The sequence below is a fragment of the Lissotriton helveticus genome, chromosome 2_1 (assembly GCF_964261635.1).
Source record: "Lissotriton helveticus chromosome 2_1, aLisHel1.1, whole genome shotgun sequence".
Classification (NCBI taxonomy): Eukaryota; Metazoa; Chordata; class Amphibia; order Caudata; family Salamandridae; genus Lissotriton; species Lissotriton helveticus.
In genome coordinates, this window is record NC_136059.1 from 1406089642 (window position 1) to 1406111294 (window position 21653).

General features: G+C 42.9%; 1 protein-coding gene across 3 annotated transcripts in view; it reads right to left on the bottom strand.

Moving 5' to 3' along the window:
- The window catches only part of HOOK3 (hook microtubule tethering protein 3), a 1014571-nt gene that overhangs the window by 210467 nt on the left and 782451 nt on the right, over positions 1 to 21653 (bottom strand). For all 3 annotated transcript variants that reach the window (XM_078676339.1, XM_078676338.1, XM_078676340.1), the window contains one exon: positions 208 to 242. In XM_078676339.1, the coding sequence (XP_078532465.1) occupies positions 208 to 242 (35 nt within the window). The remainder of the gene's footprint in view (positions 1 to 207; positions 243 to 21653) is intronic.

The window sequence follows — 21653 nt, forward strand, 5'->3', positions numbered from 1 at the left end:
GTTGTTCAATTACGAGCACCTCCAAGCCACGGTGTTGCTCCAGCACCTGGACACCCACAAGGGTGATAAGCTGCACCATACAAATCAACCTAACATAACATAAGATACCACTCTTATTTGAAAATATTGTGCTCAGCAATTATATTGACCTCTCAGTTTAATACAATAGATGGCATAATTAATTTTCACTTGTGGTAAAATACTTACAGGTGCTCTTCCAACTTCTTTTTCAGTAAAAGCGACTAAAAGAGAAAGGAAAGCCAATTAAAAGTTATCTACTGTTCACGATGAAAGATTTGTTTAGAGTAAGTACCAGAAACATTAGTTTAAAAAACTTAACAATGACGCATCATTTTGTAAGGGTACAGTGATACATTTTCTGCACTTGTATGCTACAACTAAAGATTGTAGTAAAATCATATGGCATCAGACAGATGATTTACACTAGTTTCCAGTTCTGCAGTAAGGATACAATATATACCGTATTTATTACTGATTGTTCATCATTCTATCACAAGTCAACCTATTTAGTAATAAATAAAACCCATTCATTATTTTGTAAGCTACTAACGACCAAAACTACAGCTAATAACTCGTATGGAATATCACCCAAAGACACAAATGTTCTGATTGCTTTTCTGAAAGGGAAACGTTTTTCAATACATCTCACTGATTCTGGGAGCATATCAAAATGTAACATTTGGAATGGCAGGAATTACCTTCCCCCTACATTTTTCCTTATACTTTTTAGTGGTAAGGGAAACGTCTTTTGCAGGCTGAGACCAAAGTAATTAAATATGGCAGGCTACCTGTCACTTTTGAGGAGTTACATTGATGTAGCCTGTATTTTTGGTATTTGGAACCTTTTATGGACACGCCATTTAGTGGATAAAGGACCTGATCCAAGAGATCGTATTTAAATTCTTTCAACAAGTACAAGGATTATTGGTATAGCCATAAAAAATTGCATGCTGAGACAAAATTTTAGCAACGTTACTGTATGGTTCAGTTATATGATGCACTGAGTTTAGGCATGAATGCTTTGTTGAGGTGATTTTCTTTCGGCAGATGTTTGCCGGCATTCAGGTTGTACACAAAGGGCACTTAAAATAAAGTCAGCAAATGCCTTTGCTCTCCAATGTGATATATTGCTTGGTAGGGTATGACTTGATCACAAACTATCTGGCAATAGAAACAATGCTTCTAGATATAAAATTTTACATATATAAATTGCCATTGGTTCTCAACATTATGAAAATAAAAGTTCACATTAATGATATCTAATTGGTCTCACCAATTTGGTTAATTAAAAGCTCTATTCAGAGTATAGTTCTGCCACCACTATTATTCAAACTATTTGGTTGTCATCATTAGAATACTAAAGGAAAAACATGATTTTGCCACGTATTGGAAAACATATATACAAATCCCTGTGACAAATCTTTAAATCACTCAACAAAAATTCCTTTTCTATTATTTCTTCCTTAAAAAGTTAACATTTTGAAAAAAATATTTGTTTTAAGGTTTACAAGTAAATCATTATAGGTCATAAACCCTTTAAATAAAGCAACATCTGAAAAGGAACCTAATTACAAGTGAATTATTAATCTTCCATGAAATTTGCAAATGGGAATGTTGAAGAAAACAGACAGATGCACATGCCTGTATTAAAAAACGAGTGAGTGTGCCTAATTTACTCAGTGTGTAAAATCTATATTGTGTACACCTTGGCATGTTAAGCCCAACTGGCACAGTCAGGATGTTCTCCAACCCAAATATAGCCATTATTAATGCACTAGGATGCACTCTTACATTTGGGTATTGCTTAACTATGCCTTTCTCAAGTCTTAATAAAAAACTGCTATAGAGGAAGGCAGAATTCTGATATCTATCCGATTGCATTCAGTCTGTACACAAATAACCATCCTGTACATGAAGATGTGTCTATGTTTAAATTCCTCCCCTTTATCAGAGTTGGAATTAAAACAGACCATTTAAGAGATTCCTGTAGAATGCACTCTTTTGCGCAAATGACTAGGGACTGCCAGGAACCTATGAATATCAGTTTACAGCGCTGGCCCAAAACTAAGTGCAACTAGTCACATCAGCATTTGCCCTACACACTTGGCACACACTCAACATTCTGCTGCCTATTGAAAATAGGTAGATCTGTGTTATCTGGGCTGCTAACACAATGGATGTACAACTACTTGTTACATATCGTACCCCCAATACAAATGTTACCTTAGGTCAATGATTTTCACTTTAAACCCAAGAGTGACAGATCCATTCCAGATTTTAGGATAACAACAGGCTATGAAAATTGGTTTGATTAATATTGAGTGCATGCAAATTTAACTTATCTGCATAGCATGAAAATCTATCGCCCTCTTCTCTGACCTGCACCCAATGCTATAGCGTACGTCATCATTTAGCTGATTGACTAAAACATGGAGACACCGCTGTCTTTATATACCACAATCATTCTGCCTTAAACTATGTTTCTACTACCCCTTTCCTGTTTTCCTTGTGCTCTCACCTTAAATGCTCTGAAATAATCCCACAATCCAAACTTATAGCCCCCATATTTGCACTTTTCGTGCTCTCATTTAATCTCATCTATGTACTGTAATCTCTCCAACTCTTCAATTGATATAAATGTGTTAATTCTGTACTTAATGTTAAAACCTTCCAATAGACATTTAGAGAAGGTGTGATACAATATGAAATCAAATAAAACAAACTATATTGTACGCACTTGGGGTACCTTTGATTCCCCTACATTGTACCTCAATTCCCTTCTGGTATCACGTCTGTGTACAGATAACTCAAGCTATAAGGAAAGAAGACAGGCTGAGCAATGGATATTGCAGTATTTGACCTAGAAATCACATGGGGCAAAACAGGTAGGCCCAGCCTACAAACTATGATGTTGCTATTTTATTTTCAGTATGTTATCTACTGCAAACTGCGCTCTAAGGAGCAGTGGAGAACTTTATGAAGAAAGTTTTTCTAAGCAACAGCATTTCAAGCACAAGGTGACATACATTGCAAAGGGCAAGCACGCATGCCGGTTCTATGTATAGCAAACCCCTGATTAAATAAGCCACGATGTTGAAGCAGAGAAAGCAACCTTTAACTGAACAGCACTAAACAGCATAGTAGTAATATTTTATTGTAAAAATAATAATAATTACACTCAAACAGCAGCATATAAGTAAAATGAAGCAACAAACTGCAAGTGTCATCATACCAGAGGTAAAATAATGTTAATAGGTTTGTATGCATAGTATTTAATGAGTACAGCGCAAAAACAATGCTTCGGGCTTTGACCAATATTAGCATCTGCTCATGATATTAATAAATTAAACCATCAGTAGGTAAAAGCAAAGTTCTATTGATAACAGTCAGCAAGTCTGTCGTAAGCAGGGTCCAAGAATTTCATTTATTTCCCAATAAAGATGTTTGTTTGTAGAGTGAAGCATATCCCATTTACTTCTTTTATAGTACAAATAGATGATTTTTTTAATGCTGGCAGGAGATATTTGCTTCCTATAGCGCCCAAACTTGAGAAAATACTTAAAATGTGCTCTAAAGTCTCTTGCAAGTGCCAAAGTCTGCAGGTTTTTTAGGACGATTTCTTAGTTTATGTACCTTTGAACTCCTTTACTATTATATAAAGTAGATACAATCTTAAACATTTCTGTTTAGTAGTGCCTTCAAGATTGGAGTCTACATATTGCGACCAAGACTGGAAATAGGATTCCTAAAGGTACTTGTGTGTTTTTAGAAGGACACAACTACCAGATCTTTCATTCTGGTTGTGCCACTCAGTATCTTCCTTACAGAACTTTTGCGTTGAGTCCAGTCATTTTCAGCAAATTCTTTAAAGGTGGTACATTATATTCCTGGTTTACAGATGAGATGTTTGATACAGAAAATTAAAAATAACTCTGAGGGGCCATTGAGAGATCCTGGTAGATAGAGCTCTTCATACTACCTGGACTAGCCATGGCACATTCACAAAAGTAATTCGTTTTTTCCTGTGAAGAGTTTTAACAGAGGGAAGATTGGGCGCCCAGAGTACCTTCGGATGAGAAGATAAGGAACGAAGATTAAATACCGATATATATATATATATATATATATATATATATATATATATATATATATATATATATACACAAAAGGGTGGCCTTAAAAGATTTACAAAGGTATGTTTTTCCATTGGCCATCTTACAATGGTTCAAAGTTAGTACACATTATAGTTTTATGTTTAAACAAGGTTTGAACCATATGATATTCAATTAAGTTACAATCATGCAAATGTAGCAATTCCCATTCATATTCATAATGTCAATTCATGTATTGATAATCCGTGCAACAGTGAAATATTACTGATATTATTCACCACTAGGGCTCTATCCACTTTTCCGTTGTTGTATATATGTTTGCAGCAATTACGTTATGAAGTATTTCCTTCATTTCCATGACACAATATGATGCACTGTCACTTTAAAAGTCTAGCTCGATGCTCGCTGTTTGTCATGTGATCAAGCCTCCTTGGAGGCGAAACGCGTCATGGCGGCAGCGCTGGCTCTTATGGAATAAATCACCGTTCACCAGCACCTCTTGGGTCGGCTCTTTGTTACTAGTATTTGGACTTCCTTTGTTCTGTGTGACAAGTTCCGCCATATATATATATATATATAGAGAGAGAGAGAGCGAGAGCGAGAGAGAGAGAGGGGGGGAGAGTGAGGGGGGGGGGAGAGAGAGAGAGAGAGAGAGAGAGAGAGAGAGAGAGAGAGAGAGAGAGAGAGGAAGAGCGAGTGAGCAAAAGAGATTGTCTAAAGTTTGTACCGATTTTTATCGGGAAAAGAAACCGAAGCGCAAGTTAGAACTGGTAGAAGCTTTGAGGCCAGAGCTCGAATTGTTGAATTAATTGATCTTCCAATTTATATTTTCACAAACTTCCTTATTCATTTAGTTAGTACGGATGCTTTTGACTCGAGCCTTAACAGATGTTGAAGGGCTGTGCACTTTGCGCCAATCGTAAAGACTAAATAGTCGAGTTAATTAGTTGATGACCCAGCTTTCAGTTACATAGTTGTATTGATTGTAATAAATCAAAGTATTTTTGTTTTTATGATATTGACTGTCAAACTGTTCTTTAGATTGAATTCATTTAGAACTTTTAACTGGTTATAGAGTTCAGATGATAAGATTATTGGCATTAGCGAAGTGGCGTATCTGTGGGTTTCCCAGTTAGTGTGGAAAGTAGTGCTATGAATGTAGGAATGTATGTCTGAGATGTAAAGCGAATAAAGAAGGGGTGCAAGCACGTACCCTTAATCCATTCCATTTCTCCTGGAATCTCTAGAGAGATTATGGAGTCCACCACTTTCACCTTTAACCATGTGTTTCTATCTAAGGCTATTATGAGATACAGTAGAGCGCTATTGAGGCCCAAAGATAGAAGCTTTGCCCATAGGTGATTGTTCCCTTTCTTGAAAGCTGCAGTTTAGTGAAAAAAGCACACACACTGAGTCTTCTTTTGCAGTTGTTCCTTACTAGCAAGTAGCGTTAAAGCAATTATGTTGTGGGTCATTGTACTTTCAAGATGGAACTCTGTTTGAAACCTAGTTGGACACATAGTATTCCTTCTGCATTCAGGACTGTAAAGTGAAATTGAGCTGGGTTATTTTTGGGGCCTTTTTTGTGGATTGGTTGAATTATTGACCCTTGCAAAGCGGGAGGTACTTGTCTGGATGAAAGGACAGGATTAAACAAGGACTTTAATAGACGGTAACACAACAGTGGGTTCCGTTTTATTACTGCATCAGGAATATCATGTGACCCCGAGGCACGAGAATTTCTACATTTTGAAAACAAGGATAGAACTTCAGCCTATTATTGCTTTAAGTCACAAGTGGGACTAAAGGAGAAATTGCGCTGAAAAAGATTTTTCAGATAAGATGCCAAGGTTTCAATCAAGATGTAGTAATCAGTTGCAGACCTGTAGGTAAATGTTCCTTTGCCAATCAGAGCCCAGAAGGGCGTGTTGTTCATGACAACTGCTTTCTGAAATTCAGCCCAATTTTTGCCGAACTCACTTATTTTGATGGTTGACAGTTCTTCTGCATGTCCGCTTACTTTGCCTTTTCGGTTAGAGCGGCTGATGGGTTGCACAATCAAAATAAATGGCTTAAGGACTTTCTGAAATATCTGCTCTGTAATTATTTGACAAAGCGTTGAGTTTGAGACAAGTTTCTTTAACATAGGCCTCCTTTGATGGAAGTGGATAGAAACGTTTGCACCGCTTGTAATATTGGCTCGCATGTGCCAATCCATGCGGTGATTGGAGTTCTAGTTCCGCTAAGGTTGAGGGTTATGATCGCTTTTTTGTCCTGGCACTATTTCAAAATATTTACAGATTTGGTAATTAGGGAAATGTATTAAAGTAAAGTCAATAATGGATTTTATTGTGGTCGCTTTTGCAGACTCGTCTATAGCAAAGCACCCATTAACACAGATGTATACTATTTCAGAAAAGAACATTTTTAATATTACAGATTTCTTTGTCTGCTTCCAGTGTTACCTTATAAAGTTAAGTAAAGGAATTTGAAAAATTAATCTTCACCAGGGAAAATATCTGAAAAGAATTCCAGTAAATTTTAGATGATGTCTTCAGTTATTATACATGGAATCGTGTTACGCTGTTCAATAATTCTTTTACATTCTTCTAAAATAGAAGCAAGCAGAATTTGATCCTTCAGAGTGGGTGGAAAGGAAATGTTAATTATTAGTAATGGAGCGTTTGCAGAATTCTTTATTAGTACTACCAGCACATATGTCTAACATGTTTTAATCACAAAACCTCGTAGGTTGGAATTGTTCTTAATTAACTTAATAAGCCGTCCAGTTGGTTGGCCAAATTTCAGTTTTGTTGCATTTTCTTCATATGATGTAAAGTTGCGCAGATTTAATTAAAAATGTTCCCAATGTTCTTGTAAACAGATATATTGATTATTTAGTCTCTCACCCTTCATACCATTGCTAAGAATGTGGACAATTGCTAGGGATGTTTTGCTGATAAAATGTCTGTGAGCTCTCAATTGCTGAAACATAGGGCTGTCTTTTGGCATTTCAACTTCAAGTATGGATATCCCCACTCTGCTACTTTGTATCATGTTGCCTACATTTTTGGAACTTATCGATTCAAGTCTGAGTTTGTTTGAGGGATGAATCCTTGCGATGAACCTCACACGCGTCAAGTCTAATGCGCATGTTATTTTACAGGCATAGCTCTCAATGGCATTTCCATCCAGATACAGCATAAGCAATTTGGCTGCTCACATTTTACGAGATGCTGCAGTGCGGTTTGTATCATATTGCTGAACATGGCACGAAGTGGATACCCCTGCCGGATGCTATTTTGTTAAATTACTTTTGCTGTATCTGGATGGAAAGCCATTGAGCCCTATTCTTGTAAAATAACATTTGCAGTATAGACTGATAGAATGTTCTGATAGACTGTGACGTCGTGGTACAGCTAAAAGAAATCGACCATAATTTGTGCAATTTTGCCCTGAGCCTTTATTAACGCGAAATGCGATGGCAGTGCAAGCTGAAAAGAAATAGAATAAAAGATAAAAGATCACTATCACTGGCTGAATTGTTGTGTTTCCTAGAGAACTGTGCTTAAATTGCAGCTTTTTATAATTTTTGGATATGTTTTCCTAATATGTAAATTATAAGTAATGCTTGAAACAGTTTCTACATTTGTTTTGATAACATTTTTGGTTATTTTTTGCAGTATTTTTAAGCATCTTTTGTATATATAAGTATAAAAAGGCTCACATATTCCAGAAGCTGGGTCTGCTGTGCCAATGGCCGTTGGTTTATTTGGGGGATGAATGATGAGGTTTGCCCCAATCTTGACAATTGAGAAGTACTTCCTGGTGTTGTTTCGCCTCATGTGCAAGAGATACCCTATGAGGCAAAAGTAAAGCTTGTACCTCTATTTGGTTTATCTGGTTTAATAATTGGTGCAGTGGAAGTATCTGCAGATGATGAATTTGTATAGACTGGAGAGGGGCCAGAAGCTGCTCAGTCATTACTGATTTTGCAGGAAATAGCTGTAGTAGGTCAATTACATTGTCTTTTCTAGCTAAGTCATTAATAGTCTCAGAGTAGTTAATTTCCCATCAGTGTTGGTTGGTGTTCTGGTAGTATTCTGAATAACAGAAATATCAGTTGTTTTTAGGTCTCGCCTAGCGATGCAGCGCTATGCGCTGCTTGCCTAGGAGAGATCTAATGTTGCCGACTTGCTTTGCGAAGGGGGACAGGATAGGTGCACGCACTTAAAAGACATCCGCTGTTAACGCGTACGGTGCCGTTAGCTGAAGTGGCAGGACAGGAGATGTGCATGTGTATAACTGGCGCTGTGTGAACACATCTCCGGCTTCCTTGCTGTAATAAAAGACATCTGCTGAGAACGCGTACGGAGGCGTTAGCTGAAGTGGCATATGCAGGAGATGTGCACGTGTATAACTGGCGCTGTGTTAACACGCCTCCTGATGCCTTGCTGTAATAAAAGACAGCAAATGTGAACGCGTACGGCGGCGTTAGCTGTAGTGGCAGGACAGGAGATGTGCACGCCTATTAGTTGCACCGCGTTAACACGCCTCACGCTTCCTTGCTCAGAGGATATGAGATGTGCACGTGTCTGCAGGATATGTTAGCACGCCTTTTGTATTTTACCAAAACACCAAACATTAATGCTTATATGTTTTGCCATCTCATGTGCTTTCTCGTTAAACAAACGCAGTAGATATGCATGCGACAGTTGAAATAATAGCACTTGTGCGCGCGTCCAAGTTTCGGCGCTTTAACAGTCATTTTTATTTTTGCTTTCCTGTACCTGCATCCATACACAATTCGCAGAGTGGGCATGGTTTACACCATACCACTTGTGTATACGTATTGCGACGTTACAAACCCTCAGGCAACAGAAAATGAGCACGCGTAGAAATTGCAGCGCATTAACAGTCGTTCTCCTTGCTTTTTTTGCATACGTTCAAAAGCGCATAGCCAAAGTTCAATACTTTTTACATAAAAAGCATTTTAATTTGTGCAACTCACGGCTTCATAGCACATTCCATAGTGGCACCGCATTAACACGCCTCCCGCTTCATTGCTTAGTGCTTACACAATAGGAGATGTGTACGTGTCTGGCTGGCGCAATGTTAGCACGTATGTGCATTTTATCTAAACAACAAATATTAATGTATGCACGCGCAAGCTTATATGCTTTACCACTGCATATGCTTTGTCATAATATATACATGCGACACCCGGAATTTCCCAATCCATAGCACTTGTGCGCGCATACAGGTTGTGGCGCATGAATACGACTTTTTGCTTTTTCCTATGCGAGCTTTTAATATTTTTTTCCTGCTTTTTTAATTTATTCTTTACTGCTGGCTGTTTGTGATTTCATGCGCAAGTATTCCAAAACAGCAGTTTTTAACGCATATGCCATTCTTCCTGGTACTAAAGGTTATGTAATACGCACGCGTACAAGTTGTGGCGCTTTAACAGTCATTTTTTTTTCTTTCCTGTACCTGCATCCCTACACAATTTGCATAATGTACATGGTTTACACCATACCACTGGTGTACACATATTGCGTCGTTACAAACCTTTAGGCAACAGCAAATGTTTGCGCGTACATTTTTGCAGCGCATTAACAGCTCTTCTCCTTGTGTTTTTTGCATATGGGCAAAATCGCATAGCTTACACAGTGGGAATGTACCAAAGTTCCAACACTTTTTTCCTAAAAAGCGATTTCATTTGTGCAGCTCACAGCTTCATAGCAAATTCCACTCTTTCGCTTACTGTATTCCTCCTTCCTTTTACGTTCCTTGCCATTTCTGTATTATAGTTTATTATACATATATGCCATCTTCATTTATTGTCTTGTTAACAGATGTTTTTTTACTCCCACTTGCTGCCTAGTATGCCGTTTGCTCTTTTACATTGCTGTTTTAGGCACTTTTGCTCTTAAACCTCATTTAGAATTAGACAAACTTACTTTTTTACAACAACTACTATTCTATTGTTTCACTTTTTGCTACTAGGGCAGAGGATATGTGTGTGTACAACTGGCGACACATTAACACGTTTCCTGCTTCGTCACTTAACGCCTGATTGACGAGATGAGCACGCGTCTTGCTGGCACCATATGATCACATCTCTTTCTTCTTTGCTCTACACCTCACAAGCAGAAAATGGGGACGCGTCTCAATGGTGCCAGGTTATTACACCTCTTTCTTTTTACGGGAACCACCATGCTCAACACCTCACAAGCAGGAAATGTGTACGCGTCTTAATGGCGGCATGTTATTACACCTTTTACTATTTACGGGAACCACCAAACGAGGTTAATATATACATGAGACCGTTTTAGTGTCTTACTACTGTGTATGCTTCGTCAGCCATTCATGGCTTGCGCGTGTCTGGCTGGCACCATGTTAGAACGCCTTTTGCATTTTACTTAAACACCAAATATTAATGTATGCACGCGGAAGCTTATATGCTTTACCACCGCGTGCGCTTTGTCGTTAAACAAGCGCATGCTGTATGCATGCGACACTCGGAATTTTCCATTCCATAGCACTTATGCGTGCATACAGGTCGTGGCGCATTAACACAACTTTTTGCTTTTTCCTGTGCGAGCTTTGAAATATTCTTTTCCTGCTTTTTACATTGATTCTTTACAGCTGGCTGTTTGTGATTTTTTATTCAATTATCCCAAAACATAGCAGTTTTTCATGCATATCTGTTGTTACTAGGACTGAAAGGTTATGTTACATGCACGCGTACAAGTTGCAGCGCTTTAACAGTCATTGGTTTTGTTTTACTGTACCTGCATCCATACACAATTATGCCTAATGAACATACCACTTGTGTACATGTATTGCGTCGTTACAAACCCTTAGGCAACATAGCGCTTGTGCACGCGTAGGGCGTTCTTACCGAGACTAGGGCAACAGCAAATATGCACGCGAACAAGTTGCGGCGAATTAACAGGCCCGTTTCTTCCTTTTTTACACACGTGCAACAGTGCATAAATTCCATTACGCAATTATACCTGCATTAGAACACTTTTTAAATAGAGAATATTTTGCTAACTACAGCTCACGAAATCATAGCGCGTTGTACTCTTTCATTTATCAGCTTCCTCCTGCCCTTTATATAATTGTTGCCCCTTTAGTATTATTGTTTACTTATACACATGCTCTACAAACTTTGTAAATAGAATTGTTTTAACTGAATTTATTTTGTCTAGATCTGTATTGGATGTTAGTTGTGTTTCTAAGTGTTTAAAATTGAGTTTGCTCCACGTCGATAGGTGGATGCATGTAAGGTGGTATAGGTGTGGTGCTTTGCTTTGTGTTGTTTTATGTTGGAAAACAAGCATATGGGGGTCTTACCACGTGACTGGAGCAATTCTTTGAAAGGTAACACGTTCTGTATTTGCAAAAATGACATCTAGGATGTGTCCAGTGATGTGTGTGGGTTTTTGGATGATCTGATGGAGGTTCAGTGCGTCTAGGCCAGTGATGATTGTTTTCGGATGGGTCATATTGGGTTTGTCAAACCAAATGTTTAGGTAACCAATAATGCATAGGTTGGAGTGCAGTGTTATCAGGTTTAAAACTGTGTCTAGAAGTGTGTCTGGGAATGTTACAATGCTAGGTGGAAGGCTGTAAAGGAGTAGGAAGTTACAGGAGGAAGATGGTGTACGGTTGCATCTGGTGAAGAGGGACTCACAACCTTGTATGGAGAAGTTGTGAGCTTTAGTTTTAATGTTTGCTTGAATAAAATAGCTAGGCCACCTCCTCTTTTGCCCATACTATTTTGTGTGATATTTTGATAGCGTAGAGGAACTGGCCCATGTCACCTCCCAACCATGATGCAATTATGAAGAGTAAGTCACAGTTGTGTGTCATTGAGAAGATCACATATGTGATGCTTGTTTTTAGAGAGTGATTGTGCATTTATTAGTAGGCAGTTTAGAGATTCTGTTTTGGTGATGGTGTTACTTTGTTTTATGGAAAAGTGAGCAGTATTTTGTGGACTTGTAGCAGGTGTGCCCTATTATCTGTATGGGAATATAAATAGTGTAGCTTTTCTGTATTGTATTCATCAATCAGCAGGCTAAGGAGGAATTTTGATGGGCCTGCAGGTGTAAGAGGTAGAGATGGTGGTTGAGAGTGAGTTGGTGAGCTGTGTTGCTTTTGTAGAGTAGCCTTGTTGTGCAGTAGACATGGAGATGCAAAGTTGTCATGGGTGGCATGTTGTTTATTTTGTTAGCATCTGTTTAAGGTGGAAGGTGAACACGTTATGGGTAGTGGTGCAGCATGTGGGTCATGTTGCAAGATTGTTCACTGTCTAATAGATAAGGTGGTTGCTGTATATGTGGTAGGTTGGGGAAGAGAGAAAGCTTGGCAGTAGAGTTGGTTTAGGGCGTCTGTGTAGTCAGGAGGGTGGGAGTGGGTGCATGTTTCTAGTTTGTGACCGAAATTATGAGGTGGTGTCTGTGTGAGATTTTGTTGTGCTGGTGTGTGTGTTATGTTTTGATGTTGAGGAGCAGTAGTGATTTCTAAGAAGTATTTGTAAGTAAAGTATTGTTGGTGAGTGGAAGCTGAAAGGTAAAAGGGCTGGTAATATGTTGCGGAAAAAAGTATGTGGTGCGTGACGGGGAAGGACCAGAGTTAAGAGTGTTTCTGTTAGATCTGATCGCTGGACGAGTTAATATATGTGGTAGAGTGGAATGTAAGGATTGTGTTTTTTGGGAAAAAAGAGGAGGTTGTTGGTGGTTGAAATGATGGAAGGCTGAGTATATGTTTAGTTTTGACAGAAAGGGGTCAGTTAGGAGTAAGTGAAGGTAGAGCTGGTGCTTTGTATGAGCAGGGAGTGTGTGTCTGGATGGAATATAGTTACATATAGTGTGGATTTGTGTTGTGTTTGCGATGTATGGATTTGTTAATGGTAGAGGATGGATTGGTGTTTTATGTGCGAGTGAAGGTGCCATTGTGTGGTGGTTGGGGATACAAGGGGAAATAACTGTGGTTTGTGTTTTTTTTGGTGGTTGTTGAGATTGTGATTTGTTGTTAGTGCATGTTTGTAGTAAATTAGCAGAGTGAATCTGCTGCGAGAGTATTAAAATGTTTGTGGATGTGGATTGGTTAAGGTGCTTGCTAGTGTATGGGAAAAAAGTGCATCATCTGACCTTAGGCCCGACCTGTCCCAAATAGGCAACTGCGCTTGTCCTCTCCGCCACTGGCTGAGACACCTTGAGCCCTAGGGTTAAATAGCCCTAGTGGTCAGGTGACACCTTCAGCCAATGGGAACCCTAGTCCTACCCAATCACAACACTAGCCCTAAGCCCTAGGACCAATAGGAGATCAAGCCCATGCAACCAATCACAGCTCCAATCCTAGCAGCCAATCAGAAACCAAGCCATAAGTCCAATAGAAACACCAGGCATAGGAACCAATCAGAGCACAGATGTAACGTCCAATAGCAAATTTATAGCACAGGCTGATGGCCAGGGGGTAGTGAGCTGCTCCTGAAGAACACAATCTCCTTGGATACAGACAGGCTCCATCCATTCTTCCTGGCTCACCCTGCAGGTAGGTACCAACCTAAGCCACTTAAATACTGCTTTTCGTGCACTTCAAGAAATCCCATTTTCTAGCTGAAATCGATGGTTACATACACTTTCCAGACACAGCTTTAAACCTTTAAGCAGATTTAGCAGTCTCAAACATACTCTCCTTAGCCTCTGAGGGTGTAGTTAGCATTTTTAACTTTTAAAAGACCCGGAAGGAAGGGGGCATGGGGGTTGCACCTACACGCCTAAGCACAATACAGGGGAAACTAGGACAGATTTTCAAACAATCACGGGTAGGAAAACAGCAGTTTAAACAGTACCAAATTCACAGAAATCAAGAGTTAAATTCTAACAGTGATGAGGCAAAAAACGCAGTTTTATAATACTAATTGCACACAGGTCAAAAATTAAATTCAAACAGTTATGGGTAGAAAAATAGCAGTTTTAAAAGATTAAAAAAACACAGTACAACTCTGTATTCTTACCACCTTCTTAGTCGTTTGTTCACTAGGCTCTATGGGGCACAAGGAGGCTGGGGCTACAAGATAAAGGCGGCCATCTTTGTGATGACATGCACATCCCTTAAGGGATACTGCAGGTGGGAGAGTGGCTCAGGATTGCATTGGAGCTAGTCAACTTTGAAAAAGAGGTGATGCACAACATTTAGGGGTGGTTGGGTCTTAAAGTGATCTTCAAGTCGAGGCTTGGCCAAGCAACCAACTGTGATGGCTGCCAAGCACTGAAGTTCTGCCCGCATCCCCACAATCCTGGCCATGGACTGGACTATACACTGCCATCTTTAATAGACAGCCACCTACCCAGCCTGCTGCCATACCGGGAAATATTTTAAAATGAGGAGGAGCAGCAGAGACGCCACATAAACCAATCCTGCCTTCCCGCGATGCTGTTGGGATTGTTGGTGGCCCGATTGCCACAAACCCCCCTCCCTTCCACATACACCACTCCCACCTCCTGTATGGGTATGGGCCTTGCCTGACTGCGGACACAGTTTGGACATTGCTGGCCCTGAGCTCCGCGACCATAACAACCTTGTGCCGGGCCGCTTGTTACTCCTCCGCTGCTTGGATCAACTTGAACTCCTGTGGGACCATCTGCCTAGCGGGGTGGGGGCTAGGGAGATCGGCGGGCCAAGACCCTTGACCCTATGTTCAGGCAGGTCGCTCCCCCTCACCGCTCAGCTCCACAAGTGGGATGGTGTGTCCCTGCTGCGCTAACCACCGCCGACGCAGGATCAAGGCTCCTCTCTGCCTAGATAGGCAGGTCCTGCTGACTCTCGTTGCATTTTTTCTTATTTTTCACTGCCTTTATTTTGTTCACCGTTTACTGTATCCCTGTGTTCCCTTCTGCCCTCATACATTGTTTCCCTCGCATCCCCCGTGACACTTTTTGCTTTCTGTTACCCCTCGCCTCACCCGTTTCTTTCCCGCCACTGTGCCCCCGCGGCCCCTTCCCCTGCTCTCCCATTCGTCGCCCCGCTCCCGCCTCCCAGCTGCTCCTCCCTCCCACCTCCCTTCACATGGAGGCCGCTGCGCGGTAAAGAGAATGAAACTTGACCCTGTCTTCAGGCAGGTCGCTCCCCCTCACCGCTCAGCTCCACCATTGGGACGGTGTGTACCTGCTGCGCTCACCACCGCCGCCACCGCAGGTTCGAGGCTCCTCTCTGCCTAGGTAGGCAGGTCCTGCTGACTCTCGTTGCATTTTGCTTATTTTTCACTGCCTTTATTTTGTTCACTATTTGCTGTATCCCTGTGTACTGTGTTCTGTCCTGACCTCATACATTGTTTACCTCGCCTCCCCCCGTGACCCTTTCTGCCATCTGTTACCCCTTGCCTCTCCCGTTTCTTTCCCGCTGCTGCGCCCCTGTCCCCCCATTCGCCGCCCCGCTCCCGCCTCCCAGCTGCTCCACCCTCCCTTCATATGGCGGCCGCTGCCGGCTGCGGCCCTAGCGCGCCTAAGGCAAGCTTGTCTGCGCCCGTCCGCGCCTAGACCGTGCCCTGCGCCAGAACCCCTGGCCCCTGCGAACGCCACAACACAAGTCTCCGCTACGACTCCAGCACCCTCCACACACTCAACGCCGGACGATCAAGCACCTGCTGCCTGGCCGCCCGAAGCACACCCAAGGACCCTTCTCCTGCCGGAACTGCAGCTTCACCAGCATTCGGCCCGCCAACCCACCTACCAAAGAACCCAACTACCTCAGATGCATCCTCCTTAACACCCGCTCCGCATGCAAACACGTTGTTGAACTCTGGGACCTACTGAACTCCAACACCCCAGACGTCGCCTCCTGACGGAGACCTGGCTGAACCCCTCCTCAGCACCCGATATCGCCATAGCCATCCCGGAAGGCTATAAGATCACCCGCAAGGACCGCACCAATGAAGTAGGGGGAGGAATCGCCATTGTCCACAGTAACCCTCTCAAAGTCTCGACGAACACTGACGACACCCTCAGCACCGCCGAACAGCTGCCCTTCCAGATCCACACAGACCCCAACACCACCCTCAGGGGAACCCTTGTCTACAGACCCCCCGGACCCCGACCACAGTTCAGCGACTCCATCGCCGACTTAATCAGCACACACGCCCTTGCCTCCACAGACTACATCCTTCTCGGGGACTGGAACTTCTACCTCGAGAACAACGACGACACAAACTCCACCACGCTGATCACCAACCTCGGACTCAGACAACTCGTCACAACACCCACCCACTCCACTGGCCACACGCTTGACCCCGATCTTCTCCGCAAGCTCCCACGTCTCCTTCAACCACACCACCAAGCTCCACTGGACCGACCACCGTTGCATCCATTTCACCTTCCAGAAACCCACCACGCACCACCGCACCCAACAGATGCTGCGCCGATGCAAAGTCACCGAAGACCAGCTATCCACCACCCTCGCCCGGAGCCCACCCGCAGACCTGACCGACCCCGAGGACGCCGCTCGCAACCTCAGACAGTGGATCCACGACTGCACCAACACCCTCGCCCCACTCAAGAGGCCCTCCACAGCCACACCAGCAAGAAAGCCAGCTAGTTCACTGGAGACCTCCTGGCCTCCAAGCAAACCTGCCGAAAGCTGGAAAAGAACTGGATCCGTGAACGAACACAGGAAAGCTACGCAGCCCACAAGAACGCCACCCGCAGACACCACTACCTCATCAGATCCGCCCAAAGGGCCTCCTTTAAAGACCGCCTAGACAACAACGCATACAACAGCAAAGAGCTCTACAACATCGTGAAGGAACTCTCCAACTCCAACACCAACTACATCCCACCTTCGCAAGACCTATGCGACTCCCTGGCCACCTTCTTCCACCGCAAGATCGCAGACATCCACAACAGCTTCACCGCCACGACTGCCCTGGCAACCACTGAGACCCCTGCCCCCACGACCACCATTCGCACCAACCACCTGCTCTCCTGGACCAACATCAATGACGACAACGCCATCAACATCATGAACACCGTCCACTCCGGATACCTGTCAGACCCTTGCCCACACCACATCTTCAACAAAAGCCAGCACCACCATCGCACCCCATATCCAGAAAGCCATCAACATCTCCTTCGAGATAGTGACCTTCCCGGAGAGTTGGTAGTACGCAGAGATCAACGCCTTACTCAAGAAACCCAAGGCGGACCCAAAGGACCTCAAGAACTTCAGCCAATCTCCCTGCTCCCTTTCCCGGCAAAGGTCATCGAGAAGGCCGTCAACAAACAACTGACCAGCTTCCTCGAGGAGAACAGCACCCTAGACCCTTTCCAGTCTGAGTTCCACAGCAACCACAGCACCGAAACTGCCCTCATTGCCGCCACCGATGACATCAGGACCCTGCTAGACAATGGAGAAACCTCATCCTCATCCTCCTCGACCGGTCAGCCGCCTTCGACACGATCTGCTACAGCACACTACCAACACCCCTCTACGACACCGGAATCCAAGAGAAGGCCCTGGACTGGACCACCTCCTTCCTCTCCGCCAGAACACAGAGCGACCACCTCCCCCCTTCCACTCCGAAGCCACCGAGATCATCTGTGGCGTACCCCTGGGCTCATCCCTCAGCCCAACGCTGATCAACATCTACACGCCCACGTCGCCCGACTGCACAACATCTACATAGTCTCCTACGCCGATGACACCCAGCTGATTCTCTCCCTCACCAAGGACCACCACACCGACAAACCCAACCTCCACGAAGAAAGGAAGGCCGTCGCTGACTGGATGAGGAACAGCTGATTAAAGTTTAACTCTGACAAGACGTAGGTCCTCCTCCTCGGATCCACCCCCTCGGCCTGGTACGACTACTGGTGGCCGACTGCACTAGGAACAGTCCCAACACCCACCGACCACGCACGCAACCTAGGGGTCATCCTCGACTCCACCCTCTCCATGACGAAGCAGGTCAACGGCATCTCCTCCTCCTGCTTCAACACCCTCCGCATGCTATGCAGGGTCTACAAGTGAATCCCCACCAAAACAAGAAGGATGGTCACCCAGGCCCACGTCAGCAGCAGACTGGACTACGGAAACGCCCTCTACGCAGGAGCCTCGGCCAAGCTCTTGAAACGGCTCAAACGCATCCAGAACGCCTCCGCACACCTGATCCTCTACATCTCTCGCTGCAGCCACATCACACCCCACCTGAGAGAACTGCACTGGCTTCCTGTCAACAAGACGATAACCTTCAAGATCCTCACCCACGCACACAAGGCACTCCACAACACCGGACCACTGTACCTCAACAGCCGACTCAGCTTCTACACCCCCCACCCACCAGCTCACCTCCGCTGACCACGCCCTCGCCACTGTCTCCCGCATCCGAAGAGTGACCGGCGGCGGCAGATTATTCTTCCACCTGGCAGCCAAGACATTGAACACCCTCCCCATCCGCCTACGGCAGACCCAAGACATTCTGACCTTCAGAAGACTCCTCAAGACCTGGCTCTTCGAACAGTAGCAGCATTCCCCCCCCCCCATAGCGCCTGAGACCCTCACGGGTATGTGGTGCGCTTTACAAATGCCATGATTGATCGATTGGGCACCCATGCTGTCTAGCTCTCATCCTGCAATGCTATCATTACACCTCTCTCGCTCTGCTGAATAGAGACCAGTGGCGTGCTCAAAACTACTCTCACTAGCTCTCGGGTGTCTACACCTCACACTGCGAACCAGCCTGAGGGTTCGTTCCTGTATGACTGATCTGACAAGACATTGACCCTACTATAGTTTGCGCACCTGTGAGTTCTGCCAGGACTACATCCCTCTCTGCCCTTGCTTATATAACTTTTTCTGAAACAAAGGGTTGTGTGCCCTGCCTTTGAGAACAGATGGATACCTCCTTGCTCCCTCCTGCGGTGGCACACTTCAAACATCATCACAAACTCTCATCCACATTTGCCTGCAGTACTGCTTACAATAGCCTAGTTGGCCCGGACCTGATATCCATTCTATGTTCTACTGCACACAGGCTATGGTCTGGGGAGACCCTAAACAGCGCTGGTTAACTTTTGACAGGTCATAACCTCCTGACACTGCACAGGCTTCGACAAAGGCGGAGGGTGGCGGTACATCAGATCCTCTTGCTACCTCACTAACTAGCACAGATGGCTGCTTTGAGACCTTGTATAAAAGGCTAGACACGATGGGTGAGCGACTGGACCCTCATGAGCGGAGATTTGACACTGCTGATGGCAAGGTATCAGATCTGGAGCATGAGGAGGCTTAATCGGCTAAAAAAAAAAAATAGATCGGCTAGAAAGACTCATGAAGACAGTTGCAATGAAAAACCAAGACTCTGAAGCAAGAAGCAAGCAGAATAACATTCGTATTTTAAGAATACCTGAATCCACGTGCACTGGACGCCTAGATCAGTTTGACGATCGACTATTAACTGATATGTTTGGCCAAGAATTCTTCACACCCACAATCATTGGTGAGAGAGCCCGCAGCTCACTTGTATCGCGCCCAAAAACAGGATGCTCACTGAGACCGCTCATTGTTCTATTGTTATATTTTAAAGACCGCAACACATGTCTACGTCTGGCGAGAGAAAGAGGCCCGTTCAACTGGCAGGGACCTACTGTCTCCCTGTTCCCAGACTTTACAGCGATGGTCCTGGATGAATGCTGGGTGACACTGAACTCAGTGAACTCCCTGACTCTGCAATAGTAAGTGCATCTATTGTAATGGGGTACCAGACTGTCTGGCGTAGTGATCCTTGATGATAATTGCATTACTTTTTATCCAAGCTTCCAGGATACATTAATGGTATGTCCCACTTAGTGTTCAAGTAATGCAGTTGGTGACTGTGAAACAGCTAACTGATATTGTGCTTTGCTCATCCCACCACAGGCACTTACAAACGCCACACAGAGTCAGCTCTCTTGTGATGTAAGTTGACCGAATCTCGGCTGACAATTAGACCATCTGATGTTGTTGTAGGTTTGATTAAGCTACTGTATTGGTACAGCATTATAAAATTGTGGATGTTTATTGAAACAAGTATTTGCCCTGATGATGTTTTTCTACATTCATTAGATGAAGGACAGAATGTAAACAGCCTGGTTTAACGGAATGAGCAAATGTATTGTTATAAGTGTATAAATCTTGATTCTGCGAAATGACGATTTTATTTGTAAAAAGTGTTTTACGTCACTCCACTAGATACAATTTAGCAGGTGATTAACTGGAGAAAATGAATATGGGTTTGCAATAATAATAATAATTTGACCCATATAAGTCTTAGTTTAGTTACATCTATTGAGGACCTGTTTAAACTTAATTTACTGACTTAAGATGAAAAGAAACTGATGAGATAAATCATGCTTGAGAATAACTTGTTCTCATATTTATCTAAAAACAGTGCTTTTTATATAACAGCTCTTAATTTCAGAGACTACCAACTGTAATCCAAAAATAAGTTGGGCACGTATCACTTAGAGAAGAGGCTTATCAATGTCATCATTCTGTGAGGGGTAAAAAATCGAAGCTTCTCTCTCAATGCTCATCTAAAATGTGCTGCCAACTCATCCATCACTTTAGATATTAAGATTTTCAAGTTGAACTGATAAAATTGTGACTAAATGATCTACTGTCCAATGGCAAATAAGACACTTATTGTGGTCAACAATGCTTACTATAATTTTTCAGAAGATTATACAGACCTTTCAGGATGTAGTTTACATTGCAACTACCACAAAAGACAGACTTGATGTCCAATCCTAGAAGCACCACCAAAAGTGTGCAATGTATTAAACAGCTTTTAGATTACAGATAATTCTAGGAACTAAATAGGTTGTAAGAACAGTGTTCTAGAGTTGGAGTGTTGGTGGCAAAGACTGACTAGCAGTAGAAGGTAGACCTGAATAATCAAATGCTTACATCCTACTGAAAACCAAAATACACCAAATCAAACAGTTCAGTTTCAGTTGTGTACAAAGAGACTTAAAGAGAGGGTCTACAATAAACACTCACCTGTAGAAAACTACAGAAAACTATACACAGTTTCTTTTGTCTTTAATATAACACAAATCTTAAAGTTAACTGTTCAGTAAGGTTAGACCTATATTAGTAGTTAAAGACTCCAGAATTAGATGATAATCTGCAAATTGATGTTAGCGCAACGTTAGGGAGTCAAACTCATTGCATATGATTACAAGGCAAACCACAAAATGTCTTGTAAAATAATATACTTGTTTCTGCCTAACTAAATGGTAGAAGATAAATAAGAAGCCATACTCACAATAGCCTTGTGCAGAACCCATGCGAAGAGACAGTGATGATATATTAGTGCAAAGCAAGAAAAAAAGCAGCCATAAAAAGAAATAATTTAGTTACTTCAGCAGAAAACGTTTAAGCAAATTCATTAATGCCAGACATGCAGTCTTTTTTTAATCAGTTGCCTGCTCATCCTTGCAGAATAAAAAAAGTTAATTTAAAAGG